Source organism: Vanellus vanellus, assembly GCF_965231255.1.
Source record: "Vanellus vanellus genome assembly, chromosome: 1".
NCBI lineage: Eukaryota > Metazoa > Chordata > Aves > Charadriiformes > Charadriidae > Vanellus > Vanellus vanellus.
In genome coordinates this window covers 188,107,397-188,123,429 of record NC_138905.1, presented here as the reverse complement: position 1 = coordinate 188,123,429, position 16,033 = coordinate 188,107,397, and the positions used below count along the sequence as shown (strand labels likewise).

The window sequence follows — 16,033 nt, the reverse complement described above, 5'->3', positions numbered from 1 at the left end:
TTGTACGTGAGGAAATAAATTTTGTTATCATGTCTTACTGGTAAGAGGCATGGAACTATTGAGGCAATTCATTGAGGAGGATGGTACAGATATCAAAAGTTGTGAACATGCATGAACATGCTTGGAAACACCAGATAATAGTTGAAGCACTTGACCAAGATTTCTGCAGTGTCTAGTGCAGGGCAGGCAACAGAGTAGGTCGTGAGTGAACAAGAGGATATCTTGGTGCCAGTTTGTTCGTTGTGCTTTGCAGTGAGAAGGGAAGAACACATAAAATGCAGTATTCATCATCATCATAAATGTTCTAAAATAATTACTTAAGGAAAGGTTTTGGTTATATAAAGTATGCACACTTCTGGACATGTTTTGTTCCTGTTAACAAAAAGAAGACTCACTTGAAAACAGACTGAGATAGAGTCCTGCACACTGAGTGCTGAATAGAATCATAGAATCATAGAATTGTCTAGGTTGGAAGAGATCCTTGGGATCATCGACTCCAACCATCTACCCTACTCTACAAAGTTCTCCCCTACACCATATCCCCCAACACCACATCTAAATGTCTCTTAAACACATCCAGGGATGGTGACTCAACCATCTCCCTGGGCAGTCTATTCTAATGCCCGACCACTCTTTCTGTGAAAAATTCTTTCCCAATGTTCAGTCTAAATCTACCCTGTTGGAGCTTGAAGCCATTCCCTCTTGTTCTGTCATTAATTACCTGTGAGAAGAGACCAGCACCAACCTCTCTACAGTGTCCTTTCAAATAGTTGTAGAGGGTGATGAGGTCTCCCCTCAGCCTCCTCCTCCTCAAACTAAACAGTCCCAGCTCCTTCAACTGCTCTTCATATGATTTGCCTGCTAGGCCCTTCACCAGCTTCATTGCCCTCCTCTGCACTCGCTCCAGCACCTCCATATCTCTCTTGTATTGAGGTGCCCAAAACTGAACACAAGACTCGAGGTGTGGCCTCACCAGTGCTGAGTACAGGGGCACAATCACCTCCCTGCTTCTGCTGGCCACGCTATTTCTAATACAAGCCAGGATGCCGTTGGCTTTCTTGGCCACCTGGGCACACTGCCGGGTCATATTCAGCCGCTTGTCAATTAGAACCCCCAGGTCTCTTTCTGCCAGGCAGCTTTCCAGCCACACTTCCCCAAGCCTGTAGTGCTGCATGGGGTTATTGTGGCCCAAGTGCAGGACCTGGCACTTGCCCTTGTTGAAACTCATACCATTGATGTTGGCCCAATGATCCAATCTATCCAAGTCCCTCTGTAGAGCTTCCCTATCCTCCTGGGAATCAACACTGCTGCTTAACTTGGTGTCATCTGCGAACTTGCTGATGAGACACCCTATGTCCTTATCGAGATCATCAATAAAGACATTAAACAGAAATGGTCCCAACACTGAGCCCTGAGGCACACCACTTGTGACCGGCCACCAGCTGGATTTAAATCCATTGAGCACCACTCTTTGGTGCTTTATATGGTTTTAAACTTAACTGTGATGCATGTTTTTTTAAGTCTGGGCTTGCTTTTTTTTTTTAATATGATGTTTACTTTGACTCCCAAGTGAAATTTACATTATAGAAGTTAGTACTTTAACTACTAAACTTCGTCACAAACTTTTTGCATGTATGTTACATGTGAAACATTTATACAGTCTTTACATAGAATAGCTGTTGGGATAAATTTTATTTTTAGTACCTGTCCATTCCTTACTGAATGAAACATTGTAACCAGGATAGCACAGGCTATAGGACAACTTTATATTATCCCACAATAACTTGTATTTTGCTAAGCTGTAATAATGCAGAACTTCTAATAGGTTCCTCATGGACAGGTCTAAAAAGCAGGACATGGTTTAGCGTGCTTTTATACCAACACTAGTACTGAAATATTCTGTGGCATGTACACCACAGATTAAAAAAACGTTTGTACAAGCCTGTTTCTAACAGTGGTATTCCATGTTACCACAGAAACTAGCTAATTTTAGTATTTCTTGTGTCACGGTTATTTTATTTCAGAGATTAGATATTTATTAAGTTGGGAAAATATTAAACTCCTGATTAAGGCTGATGTGTGATTAAGAGTACAGGTCAAAACATTTATGAAAATTTTCTGGTTTCTTCTATTTCAGTTTTTATTCAGGACTCAAATATCTTTACTTTTAATACATTCATAAATTTTTCTGACATTTGTGTTTTATCAGTTCTTCAAGTTTTTTGTAGCAGCCTTGTTTACTAACGGGGAAAAAACAATTAAGACTTCAAGTCCCTAAAATACTTCTTCACATGTTTATTTTCATCACTGTAAATGTGCCATACTGAGACTGGGGGCATCCAGGTCCTTGCCTCAGAGATCTAGTATTTCAATGAAAGGCATACGAAGAAAAAGTGAGAAGTTTGAAATAAAAAGTTTCTCACTCCACTCTCTTGCCAAAAAAGGTAAAATAAAGCAGATAAAATTCTAGGATATATAGTAATTTGGTGATTATTTTTTTAAATTATTTTTATTTGATTTACTCTATTTACATCTTACAAGAGTAAGATGATTTTTTCAATGCTTTATTAAAGAGTGTCTGTGAAAGGGCTCAGTGACTTAGCTGTGTCAACATGTTCAACAAATAGCTGTTTTTATCAATGGCAAGTCAAACCTAAATTTTGCACAATACATATTCCGTTTAAATTACTTGAATGTTCCTTTAAAAAATAATCTTATTTAAGCCTGAAATTATGGCTGCATTCATTAAGGTCCATGTTTACTGGAATCTGCCTTAATTTAAATGGGGGCAGGTACATGTTTGCTATTGGAGTTCCAGGGTAGATCAAAAGACAGTAGGAGTTACTGACTAAGCACTTGGAACCAGTTTGCAGAAAGGCTAAGACAGCTTTTCATACCTGTAGTGTCTTCTGCAGGTACCATAAAACCCTTCTTCATTTCAGTTTATTCCTATTACATAAGTTCAATTGACTGCTCAGTCAAGGCTTTTAAGTCTTACTTGCTTCTAGCTCTTAGTGGGAAATAAGAGGCAGGAAATTGTGTTGTCTTCTTGCAGAACAACAATAATTAAAAGGTGTGGGAATATGTGAGCGGCAGTTCTGAAACCGAGAAGAGCACACTGGCCTTAAATCATCAGTCCAGTTCAGCAGCAAAGCTTCCTTTGTTGTAAATACTAATGAAAGTTTGATAAACTTTTTTTTTTTTATGGACACATCACATTTCAAGTAGTATTCTTCACTAAGAAAACAAATGTTTGTGAATTTGAAGTGAATTTCTGCTTCTACTAAAATCCATCATGACCTAAAGTCATTTTTAGTAAGCAGTGTATCTTCCACTTTTCTATATTCAGCATTAAGTCTCAGAATTCTTATATGAATTGTATAGTTGAATTTTACAAATACATATATTCGCGTCATCTTCATGGCTAGCAGAAAGCAGTTCTAAATCTAAAAAATACAGGCTATGTTTAATTATATGTTCCAGTGCTTACATAATCTTGTTATGTGTGTAATGCAAACAATTCTTTAAAACATGAATGATGCTGAATATTTTAGTAATTATCTCCTTCTTGTTTTTAATTCAGGTTTGGTGTCAGTAATTTCATTCTGACTTTAAGCAAAGTACTTTCTTTATTCTACAGACTTAAAGATGAGCACTTGTCTAAGCTGAGCAAAGTTACTGTTATAACAATTCATTTTAGAAGTATTTAATGATATGCTGTAATTTACAGATATTCAGTAAAATAAATTTGGGGATCTTTGTTTCTTCACAGAAATTTCCAACTGAAGGACTGGCAAATGTTGTTCGTAATGTATTTGACTTTGACTCCTACAACAACGAAATGCGTGAAATATTAATCAACACTTTGCACAAATATGGGATACCTATTGGAGCGAAACCGACCAATGTACAGCTGGCCAAGGAGTAAGAATAACATAAGATATATATTAAGAAGACAGGTCTCTCATTATCACTGGGTTTTTAGTGTGTTATCTTGCTGCTAACTGATTTAAAAACAACCTGGAATACTTGAAGTCAATCCTCTTCTGGTTCAAATTTATATTCCTCCAAATAAGTTACAATGATATAAATTACTTTATGATAGAGTATTTGCTTATTACTAATATTTACTCTTTAATGTCCATGTACATATTGATAGCTTGTATGGTAAACAGATATATATTAATAAAGGGAAATACTTGTTTCTTCTCCTGTGTTTTTGATTGAATTGCAACACATTTCTGTCTGGTTATTTATCACTTAAATCAGTAGCAAACCAAATAAGTTGTCTTCAGTGGTACTGGGATTTTTTTCTTTGGTGCTCACAAAAGGGTCTACAAAAATACTTCTGCAGAACAGGACAATGCATGTAAGCTCTACGAACCATTTCTGTATGTGTCTGTATATCATTGTTATTCTTTAATGACGTTACTAGTTGACATAATACACCATATACTTTTTCTGAAGTTAAAATCAAAATAGCTTTTTTTTTTTTTAGTCAAACTAAATTATGAAACAAATTTAACTCATTCTTCTACAATTCACATGTAACAGGCTTAGGCAGATCATACTGAAAAGCAATTAAAAAAATTACTCTGGCTTGAACTCTAATACATAATTTATTTATGGAGAAACAAATATTTCCCTTTCATGAAGAAAGCTTTATGGATATATGGAAAATTGAGTTTGCCATGGGACATATATATTTTATATTTGCTGAGGAGTGACTAATTCTTATGATATGATGTCATGATGTTAGTAGTCCATGTGTAGGTTTCTCCTGCTTGAGCACCACTGTTATCATATCTAACACCCTAAATATAACTATTAAAAGAAGATTGGCAGTGTAATGACTGTGGTGTACCTTTTAATTTTGATGACAGAAGAATTACATGCCTAGGGAACCAGTACTTGAGCAACTACGGTGTCTGTCAAATTAACAGTACACACTTGAAACTGGCCATAGTTTCTTTGCTAAAAGTCACTTGGTAATTTCTGTTTTAAAGAATTATGATTGTCATAGTTTTTGGGAAAATTGTACTTTATATAATTTTCAAAAGTTTAGATGTGGGTCTACATGGGTGGATTAGAAAGGACTCTTTAGTAATGAAAAGATCAGAGGTCTAGAAAAGATAAGAGAAAGACTGCTGTAATTGGGAAATCTTCAGTCTAGAAGTGAGAAGATGATAGAAGAAAAATCTGATCATATTGAATTAGGGATAATCACCTGATCATTTTGAATCCAACACTGAGGTTTTATAGTGCTGCTTACACCAAGGATGTCAGACTTACAAGACCCCCACAAGAGGCTCATCAAAAACTTCACTTGACTGGCAGCTGTGAGCACATACTCTATACACTGAAGGCTAAAAGGAGGAGGAACTACAGGAGCAGTTCACATGCAGTTGATAAAAACAACTTTTTCTTAGATCTCACTATGCAAGATTGCAACTAAGCTGACCACCTGGCTCTGATGATCCAGCAGTCTTGGTCTTGGTATCTCACGTGCATCCACCACAGCTGGCATTTCAGGTTGTCCCACTGCTCCATTTCAAAACAAGCCTTGCTGTTAGTCATGATATTCAACCCTGTGGAGTTTGTAAGCCACAGGTGGATCACCTTGAGTTACAGACACATCTTTTAGGAATGGTTTAGGCACAGTTGATTCTGCCTTGGGGTAAAAGAACATCTAGATAATCTCTCCAAATCTGTTTCAGCCTATATTGCAAACTCCCATGATGGACGCATTGAGGTAATTGGGTATGGTGTTTGGACCACTCCAGAAAAGGTATTTCCCAAAGTTGCTCCATGTTTAGAACCAGAGTACTGACCACCTCTATATTATTTTCCAGGAATCTGAGAGTAGTATAGTGGTGCTAATCTAGTCCATTCCGCTTCCTTCAGAAAAGATGCAAGTTAATCTAAAACCTTCTTGTCTGATTCGTACCTGAAAACCTTCAGAGATGGAGTTCTATAACCTCCCAAAGCAAGTCAGTCTTGTTTCTAAATATCCTTGCCATTAGAAAGTCATCTCTAGACTAAACACATCCAGTTCTCTCAATATTCCCCCTTTTTTAAGGCCTCTGGTTCTTTTTCATTTATGCTTCCCCTCTCCACTTCATTTGTGTCTGTCTTTAAGTATTGTGCATGAAACTAGTCAGGTTGGTTTCTGCTAGAGCCGAGTAAAGTAGTATCAGAGTATAGGATAGGGAAGTATTTCATGCAGCAGTCCCTTTTAAAAATTTCAGTATGTTTTCATTTCTTGCAATATTTAACTCGTGTCTAGTTTTCTAAACATGAACCTCCAGATCCTTTCTGCAGAACCCCGCATAGCACTTACCCCATCTTCCCTTTATGTAATCAAGTTCCTTTGTGTTTACACTTTTCTTATTGTATTGTATTTTTTTCAGATTGTTTCTCTGACTTGTGAATTTTAAGCTTGTTTTCCTACCTGCTTATAGTCTCTGAAAAGTTGGCAGTCTGAAGGTTTACTAGGTGGGATTTCTACAGTGTCTTAGTAACAACAGTGTACTCCCACAGAGGTTCACTTCTGTGCTCCAGTCTTAGTTTTCAAGACTTCTAAGACTTACTGGCTAGCATAATAAATGTCTAAGTAACATGAAAACTAGGATAATAATCCAAACCTGTTCTGCCTGAGGATGTTAGTCATACCTGCAGCAAAATCATTGCTATTGATAAGAATACGAATCTTGTACAATTAAGAACTGTAATAGATGCGATACAGAAGCATTTCCAGGAGATTCTAGGACAGGAGAGTCATTGTGCTGAAATGCTGACTCCTTTATATAGGTACTCTCCTTGGATCAAACAATTTGTGAATCTTTATTTTAATTTATTAATAAGTTTTGGAGAATTCTGTCTGTCACGTATTACTTAATCTAAAAGAAAACTTGAATAAATAAGAATTATTTAAATTGCTGCTCAAACATAACTGCTGTAAACATAGGAACAAAAGCATGAGACACACGAGCAACACACTACAACACGGTCTCAATAGAAGGCACTTCGAGGGTTGTATCCAGCTGAAATTACAGTATTACGGTAATTAAGGTACCAGTGACCCTTATGGGAATTTTATCTTAGCCTCTGAAATTAATATTCCTAATCTTGGAAAGAAAGATTAGGTGGTGTCTAATGATCATTTAGGAAAGAATTCTTGCAGTAGTCATGTTTTCAAGAGAGAAATTAATTTGTGGATGCTAATTCGTTTAGTTCCAAAGTTAGTATCATATATTAAACGTGTAGAGTAAGGCTTTACTTGGGCTTTTTGTTTCCTTCAGTTTGTTGTTGTTGTTTTTTTTTTTCCCAAATAGCATGATCATTCTTCAAGGCACTGACATGTTCAGTATTGTCAGGTTATGACATCCTGATACTGTCTGTATCTCTTGGTATCACCTGTTCAATAGTTTATAATTTTTATCAGTATTGTGTGTAAAGCAGATGGCTTGTGTATGATGCTTTGCCAAGACATAGTGGGTAAAATGGATTACTCATTGTACTAACTCATTATCTTTCTCTATGTACAATTACACGTTGTTTTTTCCATTGACATCTGTTATGTCACATTTGTCTGAACTCATGTTAATCTGCCATTTTGGTGCGCAGTTCAGACCATTTGCAATTCCTAGGTAAAACAGCATTCAGCTCTAATTCTGGCATTTATCCTTGATGAAATTGCCATATTTTTCCTCCTGTCACTGCCCACTTGCAGGTGCTTGCTATAACTTGAATGTTCACTTTATATGAACTGATTTTTTTAAATGTAATATAAATATGTAAATTTTAACAGCTTTAATTTTCTCTTGAGACTCTTTGTTGTTTTATTTCCCCCCAGGTAATCTGTAGTTAATTATTGGACCTTTCTCATACCATATGTGTCTCTTGTTTGTCTTGCGCTTTGCAGGGGAAGCCGGGGGGGTGGGGTGGGAGGTTGTCTGCCCTTGACTGTCAGGGAACGGGACGCCTAACATAAGACTGTTCTGTATATCCACTGCTTATATTTTTAATGGAAAGGTGTTTAAATAAAGTATGGAGATCTGGTTGGCAAGGAATTTTCCTGGTTTCAAACTATATCTTACTTAAGTCCAAAAAAGTTAGGTGGGATTGAAGTCTCTTCAGCTAGATGCAGAGCACAGGCTGTTACTGAGGTCCTTGAATAATACATTCTGTGCCAGCACTGAGCTGGTTTACAAGATCATGTATTAAGCAGCTTTGTTGCCTGTCATAGTTCATGTCCACAGCTGTACCAGTACCATAGCTGACTGTAGAGAATTTGCATTTAGTGGAATTTCAGTCTTACAAGATTCGTAGCTGTTTTCCAGTACGTTCTCAGAAAGCTAAATAAATCACTTTATAAAGCGGGTTCTGTTGACTTTTTGAACACAGTTGTTTGGTGCTTGGGTTTTTTGTATTGTTTTTTTTTTTCTTTTAATTAGCCTAAAGTGAATTTATTTTCTAAATCAAAAAGATACAAATGATAAGAAATTGTGTTCTGTAGGTGTCACACTGAAAAGTTTTCCATCAGCAGAAGCCACTAAAGAATTATCTTTCGACAGGTTGTCTCCCCTTAGTCTGCTGTGCATGAAGAAAATCAGGCTAAATAGTAATTTTTTGTAGAGTTGCCCCATCAGCTGTAGGTCCTGTGCAATCATATTTTCTAAACAAAATACCTGCTTATATAACCATTTCATGGGCAGCAGTGATCTTGTAGAAAACCAGGATGTAAAATTAAGAGTAAATTAACATTAAAAAATATTTCTAAATTTTCCTGAAGCAGCAGGCTTTGACAGATCCATAATCAAAGAACTGATCAGGAATAATTTCTTAGAACTTGCTTTTAAGTCTTGGCTTTCTTACAAGATTGCTGCAGTCTGTCGTGTAATTTTTCTGTTCTAGAAACCCTTTCCAGCTTTTGAGGAAAGCAAAAATCACATATCGCTCTCTACACCCCAGCTGGAGAGAGCAGTGGAGTTTCAGTACTGTTCTTACCCAGCCACTGCACTTTTTACACTCATCAGATCTCTTGGCTTAGCAGATTTTTTGCCAGTAGTGGCACTTCCATAATATTCTGGCTACCTTTTATGTAAACAGTATTTGGTTAATTAATTTCAAATACAGCAGTATGGCAAGAGCACCTTGTGAAGCTTTTTACTACTGCTGTCAAGTTATTTTCAAAACTTGCTTGTTACTTATAAGTCCTGGGAAAAGAAAATCTCTGTTCTTCACTGTATCGTATATATTCACTAGAGGAAAACTGTTAAGATGTATCCACATTTTCAGCATGGGCATGTTGTTTCAGTCCATCTGCATCCTTAGTCTTTCCTGAAAATTGTTCAGGACGCAGACTGGTTATAACACCTTTAATGCCACCAGCTTCTTCAATACTCGTGAAGCCAGAGTTGTAAGAGATAACAGTGAGATGGAGTAAAAAAGAATTGTCAGGCCCTGGAAGAGTAAGATCCCGATTACTCCTGAAAATAACTTTGTATTATGAATTCTGCTTTCTGTTTTATTACTAAATTCTGGTCTACCTATTCCCTCCTATTTGCTATTCATGATGACTTGGTCTGCTGCCCCAGAGAAACTAAGTCATTCAGAAACAGGAAAGAGAACAAAACCTCAAGAATCTAGGAGAAAGGAGAAATCAGTTTTCCTGAGGGAAGAGAGGAACTATTAACAAAGCAAATCTCCAGAAAGCTGAAACAGAGTGGAAATGTTTTGTTTCTTTGGGAATGCAATCTGTAATCCTGTTGCTATATAAAGCAGAGTATTTGGTTAGAGCTGGTTATTCACATATGGTTTGTTTTAAAATTTAATAAGTATTTGTGATTAGAAGTGAACCCGTTGATTTCTAGGATGTTGTCCATGGCAGTAATGTGTTAGGAATTAAAACCAAAATCCAAATCCTTGTAGAAGTTGATGTTCCATTGTGCTAACGGGAAACAATTATTGCTTATTATAGGCATATCAGAGATTATGCTACTTATAGTCACCATAGCAAAAAAAAATAATCTCCAGTTTCTTATTGCACACAAGACAGTTTTGGCTCAAGACATAACCAACGTTTTGCCAACAAATCATTTTGAAACCCAAATGAAAGCCTGAAGTAAAATTCCAGTTCATGGATAAACTGACGTTTAGTCTAGTGACTTTACTCTTTGCCCATTTTCTGACTGCATGAATAAATTTATCTAAGAATTGTGTGTATATTGAAATAGTGCATCCTGAATGTTTTTTTTTCCTAAAGGTGTTGAATTTTGTAATCTACAATACATTGTGCTCACATTTTTTTTTTTTTTTGAGTCTGGCTTAATTTCTCTTCTTAATTTGGGAAGAATCTGGCTAGACTAGCTAGGTGTAAAGAATGGAAAAAAGCAAACTGAAGTGAGGCAGAATAAATCACTCTTCAAACATTGGTATCTGTTTATACTCTTAACTAGGCAACAAACAGGCAATGAAGACTCTACTGGTTCTTTGAGAGGGAACTAATGAGATGCACTTTTCTCATTACGTGCCCCACTGGCATATTGCTGGCAGCTGGGTGTTTGTCTGTCAGCACTGATGATCTATAGCATCCAAACCGTATTCTGTTTGCAAAAAGTGTCTTTGGCTATCTGACTGCCTTGGCAGATAGTCCAAACGCAGAATGGGGATGGGGGCTGAGTGACTCTCTACCTGTGACTACCGGCTTCTCCAGGTTGCTTGAGATTTGGTGTCAATATACCAGTAAGAAATGTTTATACAGCTTTCCTGCATGAGTTGCAAAGATTAGAGGATATTAGCGTTCATTCCCTGAATTTTCCTTTAAGTTTCCAGTGGGATGAAAGTAAAATTAAAATTCCCCAAGATTCATACATATAGTTCAACCGAGTTTTTTTGATTTGGGATCCCTTCTCATTCTGAAAAGAATATCAAGAAGAAATGAAACAGACCTCTGATATCTAGAGGGGCCAGGTTGGTCGGTGAGGAGAGAGGAAATAATTGTAACAGTAGGAATGAGTGTCATCAGACAGGACAGAAGAGACCATGTACAGACTTTTAACAAACAGTCTAATCTTCCTTAAAATAGACTCTGGAGATATTTATAGAGACCGGGAGAAGGAATGTCTTCTGTTCTCTTGCCAGGTCCTGTAGCTGTACAATAATGTGCAACAGTGTGTAACACAGAATATAGTTTTAATATGAGGTCTCTTTAGGAGCAACTGATCCCAAATAAAAGAAACCAAGAGATGAGTTCATTAGCTTGAAGGTATTCATGCCAATTAACAAAATCAACCTGATTTCAGTTGTTGCAAATCACTTCAGAGGAAAGAAATGAAAATTGTGTTGTCCCTATTTTGCTGTCAAGCTACTTTGTCATACACCAGCATTTTCTATTCCTATAGAATAGAAAGTTTTGCTGCAGTCCATATATTTCTTCCCTAAATAAAAGGTACAGAAATGAAGAAATTAGACCAAGGCAATTGAGGCTTTTGGAGATGTCCCCATCCTTTCTGTAGACCGTACTCACCAAAAGGCAATGGAATACTCTCATGGCTGTATTCTTTTGCCTGAGTTCATGTCAGTGGCAAAATATATGGAATAATTAACTGAACTTTTATTGCATGATTAACTTGCCACAGTGTTTACTGTGCTTATTCCGCTGTTTCATTTAGATGAGTGTGCCACTGACAGGAGTTCCTTTAAGTGGTACTGTCACACCCTACCTGATCTCAATAAAGCAAAGCAAGAGATGGTTTGGATATATTTTATTACATATCTCAAATAATTCAGACTGGAAAAGTTTTCCTTTTGAGGCCATGTTACGTGAATTGCTTCTTCTTTTATGATGCTTTTTAGGTTGTGACTGTATTAGTATTCCAGAAGGCTAAAATTTTTGTGATTTGAAATGTAAAAGAAATGAAATATTTTAGTGAGGAAGTGTTTTCTTCAAGAGAATCTTCAGATATGTCTCTTTGGAAAAAATACAGTTGTTGTTTAAATGATTTATTCCATATCAGTTGCTGGTTAATGAGTGTAAAAATTCGTTTGTTCCTACATTATTTGACAGACTGCCATTACCAGATCATAAATTTATGGGCTACTGGAAAATCGATCAGCCGGGGAATGCACAACAGAAACTGCTGTGTCCAACAGAAACTCAAAAAATAGATGTAAAGGTTTGTCTTTTTTTTTTTTTTTAATTCATATAATACTGTTTTTATGTATTGGGACGTGAAGAATCTGAACTATGACTAATTTCTTCAGGAAAGAGTATATATATACAAAGCATGGTCCTTGTTACCTGCTCTTGGGTTTTTTATTCTGACTAGAAAAATGTGAAATGTGCTTTAAAATCAGTAAGTTTGGTCAGAATTTCTTGAAAACAGGTTTTTATAAGGATATTGAAAATACCATATTTGAAGGAACTTTGTAGGATGCTTGGAGGTGGCCCGTTTCAGGCCTCAGATCTCAATTTTTTGATAAGATCAGAGACTGAAAAGAAAGCTGTTTTCTGTTTCTATTTTGCATGCAGCTGAATTCTTATGGGTCTTTGGCACTGCCAAGTTTGAATCTGAACCTTTGGCACAATTTGACCTGCAACCAAAGCTTCTAAGTCCTTTTCAGCTTTGAGTTCTTGGCTTAACTTCAGTAATTATTACTCCAGTGAATAAGGAAAAACTTGAACTGCTAATGTGATGTAGGGGTGAGATTTAAACTTTATATAATAAGAAATTGCTGTTGAACTTCTTGAAACAAAAATATTCTGATGTTTTCCTTGTATGGACTGTGTTTTATCAGAACATGATACCTCCTTCATACCACTGAGCAGTCATAGTTTCATACCAATAGAAGACTAAAGAGGAAAGGCATGATGGTTTCTGTACTGTAAAGAGGATGGTAGTGTGCACATTCAGACAGCTTCCAGAAAAGCATTTCCTTTTCCCTTATATTTATTTAGCAATTAGTCTGTTTCAATTGTTAATAGTATTAACAGTCTTGAAAAGGACTTCTAGATTTCCATAAAGAACGGTGAGTGAAATATTTTAGCAAGCTCTCATTGTTATAATTTGTTTTAGGGCCCTGTGTACTTAAATATTCAAGGCTTTCCACTGGAGCGACATGAAGCCAGATCCCTCAGTTTTACAGAAGAACTCGCTTTTTGGACACTGCCTTTGGGTGAAGTTAACTTAGTTTGCGATGTCACGGTAACAAAAGGTGCGGTAAGAAAAACTAATAACTTTTGTAATGATCCCCAATTTTATAAATACATGAAATATCCTAGAGATGAGGAAGAACTAGGCTGTTGACTTCGTAAGTGCTTGCTGATAACCAGTGGTGGAATATAAAAGGGCAATTTGAGGGATTCTAAGTATAATAACACCACTTCAGTGTATTTACAATAGTGTGTGTTTCTGGCTATGTTTGCAATGGAGTATAGGAATAATACTAAGAATTTGAATACAGGAATGGAGGATATGGAGTATAGGAGTGGAGTAGCGGAATAAGAATTTATCTTTTTGCACTTTTTTGTAACACCAGATGAAATACAAAAAATAATCAGCCACTGAAATGGGAGCATAATTTCACTGAAACGTGGTCTTTGTAAGGATATGCATTCTTCTCAGACTAAGAGAAGGATATATAATTAAAGTAGGACACAGCCACAAAATTGCAAGTCTGTCTAGTTTTCAGTGTTCGACACTGTATTGCTTCAGAAAAATGGTTCCTTGAGTTTTCCTCTCTCTCTAGGTTAATTCCGTTTTAATACAAATCTTGTAAGTTGCAGAGTGCTGTGCTTTTTTTTCCCTGTGCTTTACCGATTAAAATTCTTTCTCACTGGATCAAGCCTGCCTTAGTTACCTATACTACTTATGTTCCAAAGTGAATTGCTTTATTGGGAATATTCATAAATGTTTTTAGGGTTCATCATTAAACACGTCTAAACTTTATTGTGTATTATAAATAGATCGTTAATGATCAGTACTGGAATGCTGCTGTTTCTGCCTGTAGCCATAGTTTCAAATACATTAACAAAGTTCTATGACAGCAAACCAGAAATTACATGGGTTTGGATTGATTTTAAGAATTTGTCTGAAATCAATCAGGAAGATGCTATATGTGAAAAGTTCTGTAAGAAGTTTCATCCCTTGTTTAAGTATTAAATATATTAATTGAAAGGGAGGATGAGGTAGAGAAGGAAGGAGAACCAAGTTTCTAAACAGAAACATCTGGACAGATTTTGTGTATACTAGCAGCTGGCAGACACTACAGTCATGTCTACACAAATGTGCCGTGGACTACTTGTTTAAAGAGTTAAAAGTGTTGTGGCAAGATTCCGCCTGTTAATTTTTAGTTAGTATCAAGATACCGTTTCTTTCTTTATTTTCCTGTGTCAATGGTGGTAATTTTGCTATACATTTCGCTCTGTCAGCTGCTGATTTTATTACGTATATATTTCCAGAAGAGTAATGCATGATAGCAGGAGCCTTTCATTAATTTTATTTTTTTATTTCAGAAGAGGAAGCTGAAAATGTTCTTTATGTTGCCACGTGCAATCCTGTTTCCTTGTACTTCATGAACATTTCTAGTAAGAGTGGATACTTTGTGGATCTTTATGACCTCTTCCCAAGAACAGTTGGAAGTGTCTGGCAACCTTTTGTGACTGTTGCACCGCTGGGAAATCCACTCAAAGGTCAAGTGGTTCTACATGAAGAGGAGGTAATAAAATTTCAAATGCAGCTAAATGTTTAGTGATGAGCAAAGTAGTATCATAAGGGTAGGATCACTGAGGAGTCTACCTCTATGGAAGTAGCCTGGACATGCCTACCCCCTTCTGAATTTTCTCTTTTTCACTATCTTGGGAGTTGCCTTCAACTTTAGTTTTTATATGGAGATTTTCCTCTTGCACTTTTTTAGCTGGACAATGTCCTTTTGCATTCTTGAAACTGAGTTCTACCTGCTTATCTTATTTCTCTTACTGATAGAGGGAGATTGGCCTTCATGGGAGAAAGGGAGATAGTGAGATGAGTTCAGGAATCTCAGTAAAGCAGCTTATGTTTGCTAAATGCAAAGTACCGAGTAAGCTGTTTTATGTTGTGAACTTAAGTTCTGCTCTGATCTAGTCCCCTTTTTACTTTTCAAATAGTATATGAGACATTTTATGAGTCACAGAGTAAAATTCTGCTTGTATTTTTTTATTTGTTTTGTGAATCTTGATATTTCTCATTCTGTAACATCTGAAGTACAGAGACTAGAAAGAAGACTATGTAAGCCTTGACATCAAGTGTATCAGCAATGCAAATTTAGAACCACTTACGACTTTAGTGTTGGTTTGACTCGAATCCTTTTTTTGAAGTATTGCATACTTTCCACATACTTTGCACTTTCCATTACTATCAGTGAACTGATTGGAACATTTCCAATTCAAAACTTCTTTGCCCAGGAATGGGAATAGACAACAGTTGATACAGTGCTGCTGCTGTTTGTTTTTTAATTTTAATAATAGTTTATTATGTTACCTACCAGTCATAGTGGTTTGACATGGGCGTTTAATCCGGTCATCATGGTTGGTTGGTTTTTCCTTTTCCTTTTGTTGTTCTGAATTTCATCTGCCCATTTTTCAGTAGGTGAGAGACTCTGATCAAAAAGAACCTTTCCTACATTGAGTTGGGGTATTACATAGTTTTCAGTCATTTCATAAGTAGTGTCTCTGTGATACTGTTGTTCCAGGAACATTTGTCAAGTGATGACACCACTTTCTGGTCTCAAACACTACTGTTAAGCTTGATGCCTTATGAGAAACACAATTCTTCTGCCTTTAGTAGGACTGCCTATACCTTCTTTAGCTTTGCCTTGGACACTTTCCAATGCCAACTGGAGAAAATATGATTCTCAAATTACCTGCTTGTGGTGATTGCCTATGCAGTTGTCTTGCAGAATGCTGTTGTTGTGGTCTTCATAGCCACTACTGTCCTTCCTGGGGAAGGAGTTTTTACTAGGGCATGTAGTGATAGGACAAGGGGGAATGGCT

At 36.6% G+C, this 16,033-nt stretch overlaps 1 protein-coding gene across 1 annotated transcript in view; it reads left to right on the top strand.

The window, feature by feature from the left end:
* The window catches only part of VWA8 (von Willebrand factor A domain containing 8), a gene marked incomplete at its 5' end in the record, with an annotated part of 200,290 nt that overhangs the window by 112,787 nt on the left and 71,470 nt on the right, over window positions 1-16,033 (top strand). The window contains 4 exons of the mRNA XM_082496817.1: window positions 3,773-3,924; window positions 12,071-12,179; window positions 13,080-13,218; window positions 14,519-14,721. Of these exons, the coding sequence (XP_082352943.1) occupies window positions 3,773-3,924; window positions 12,071-12,179; window positions 13,080-13,218; window positions 14,519-14,721 (603 nt within the window). The remainder of the gene's footprint in view (window positions 1-3,772; window positions 3,925-12,070; window positions 12,180-13,079; window positions 13,219-14,518; window positions 14,722-16,033) is intronic.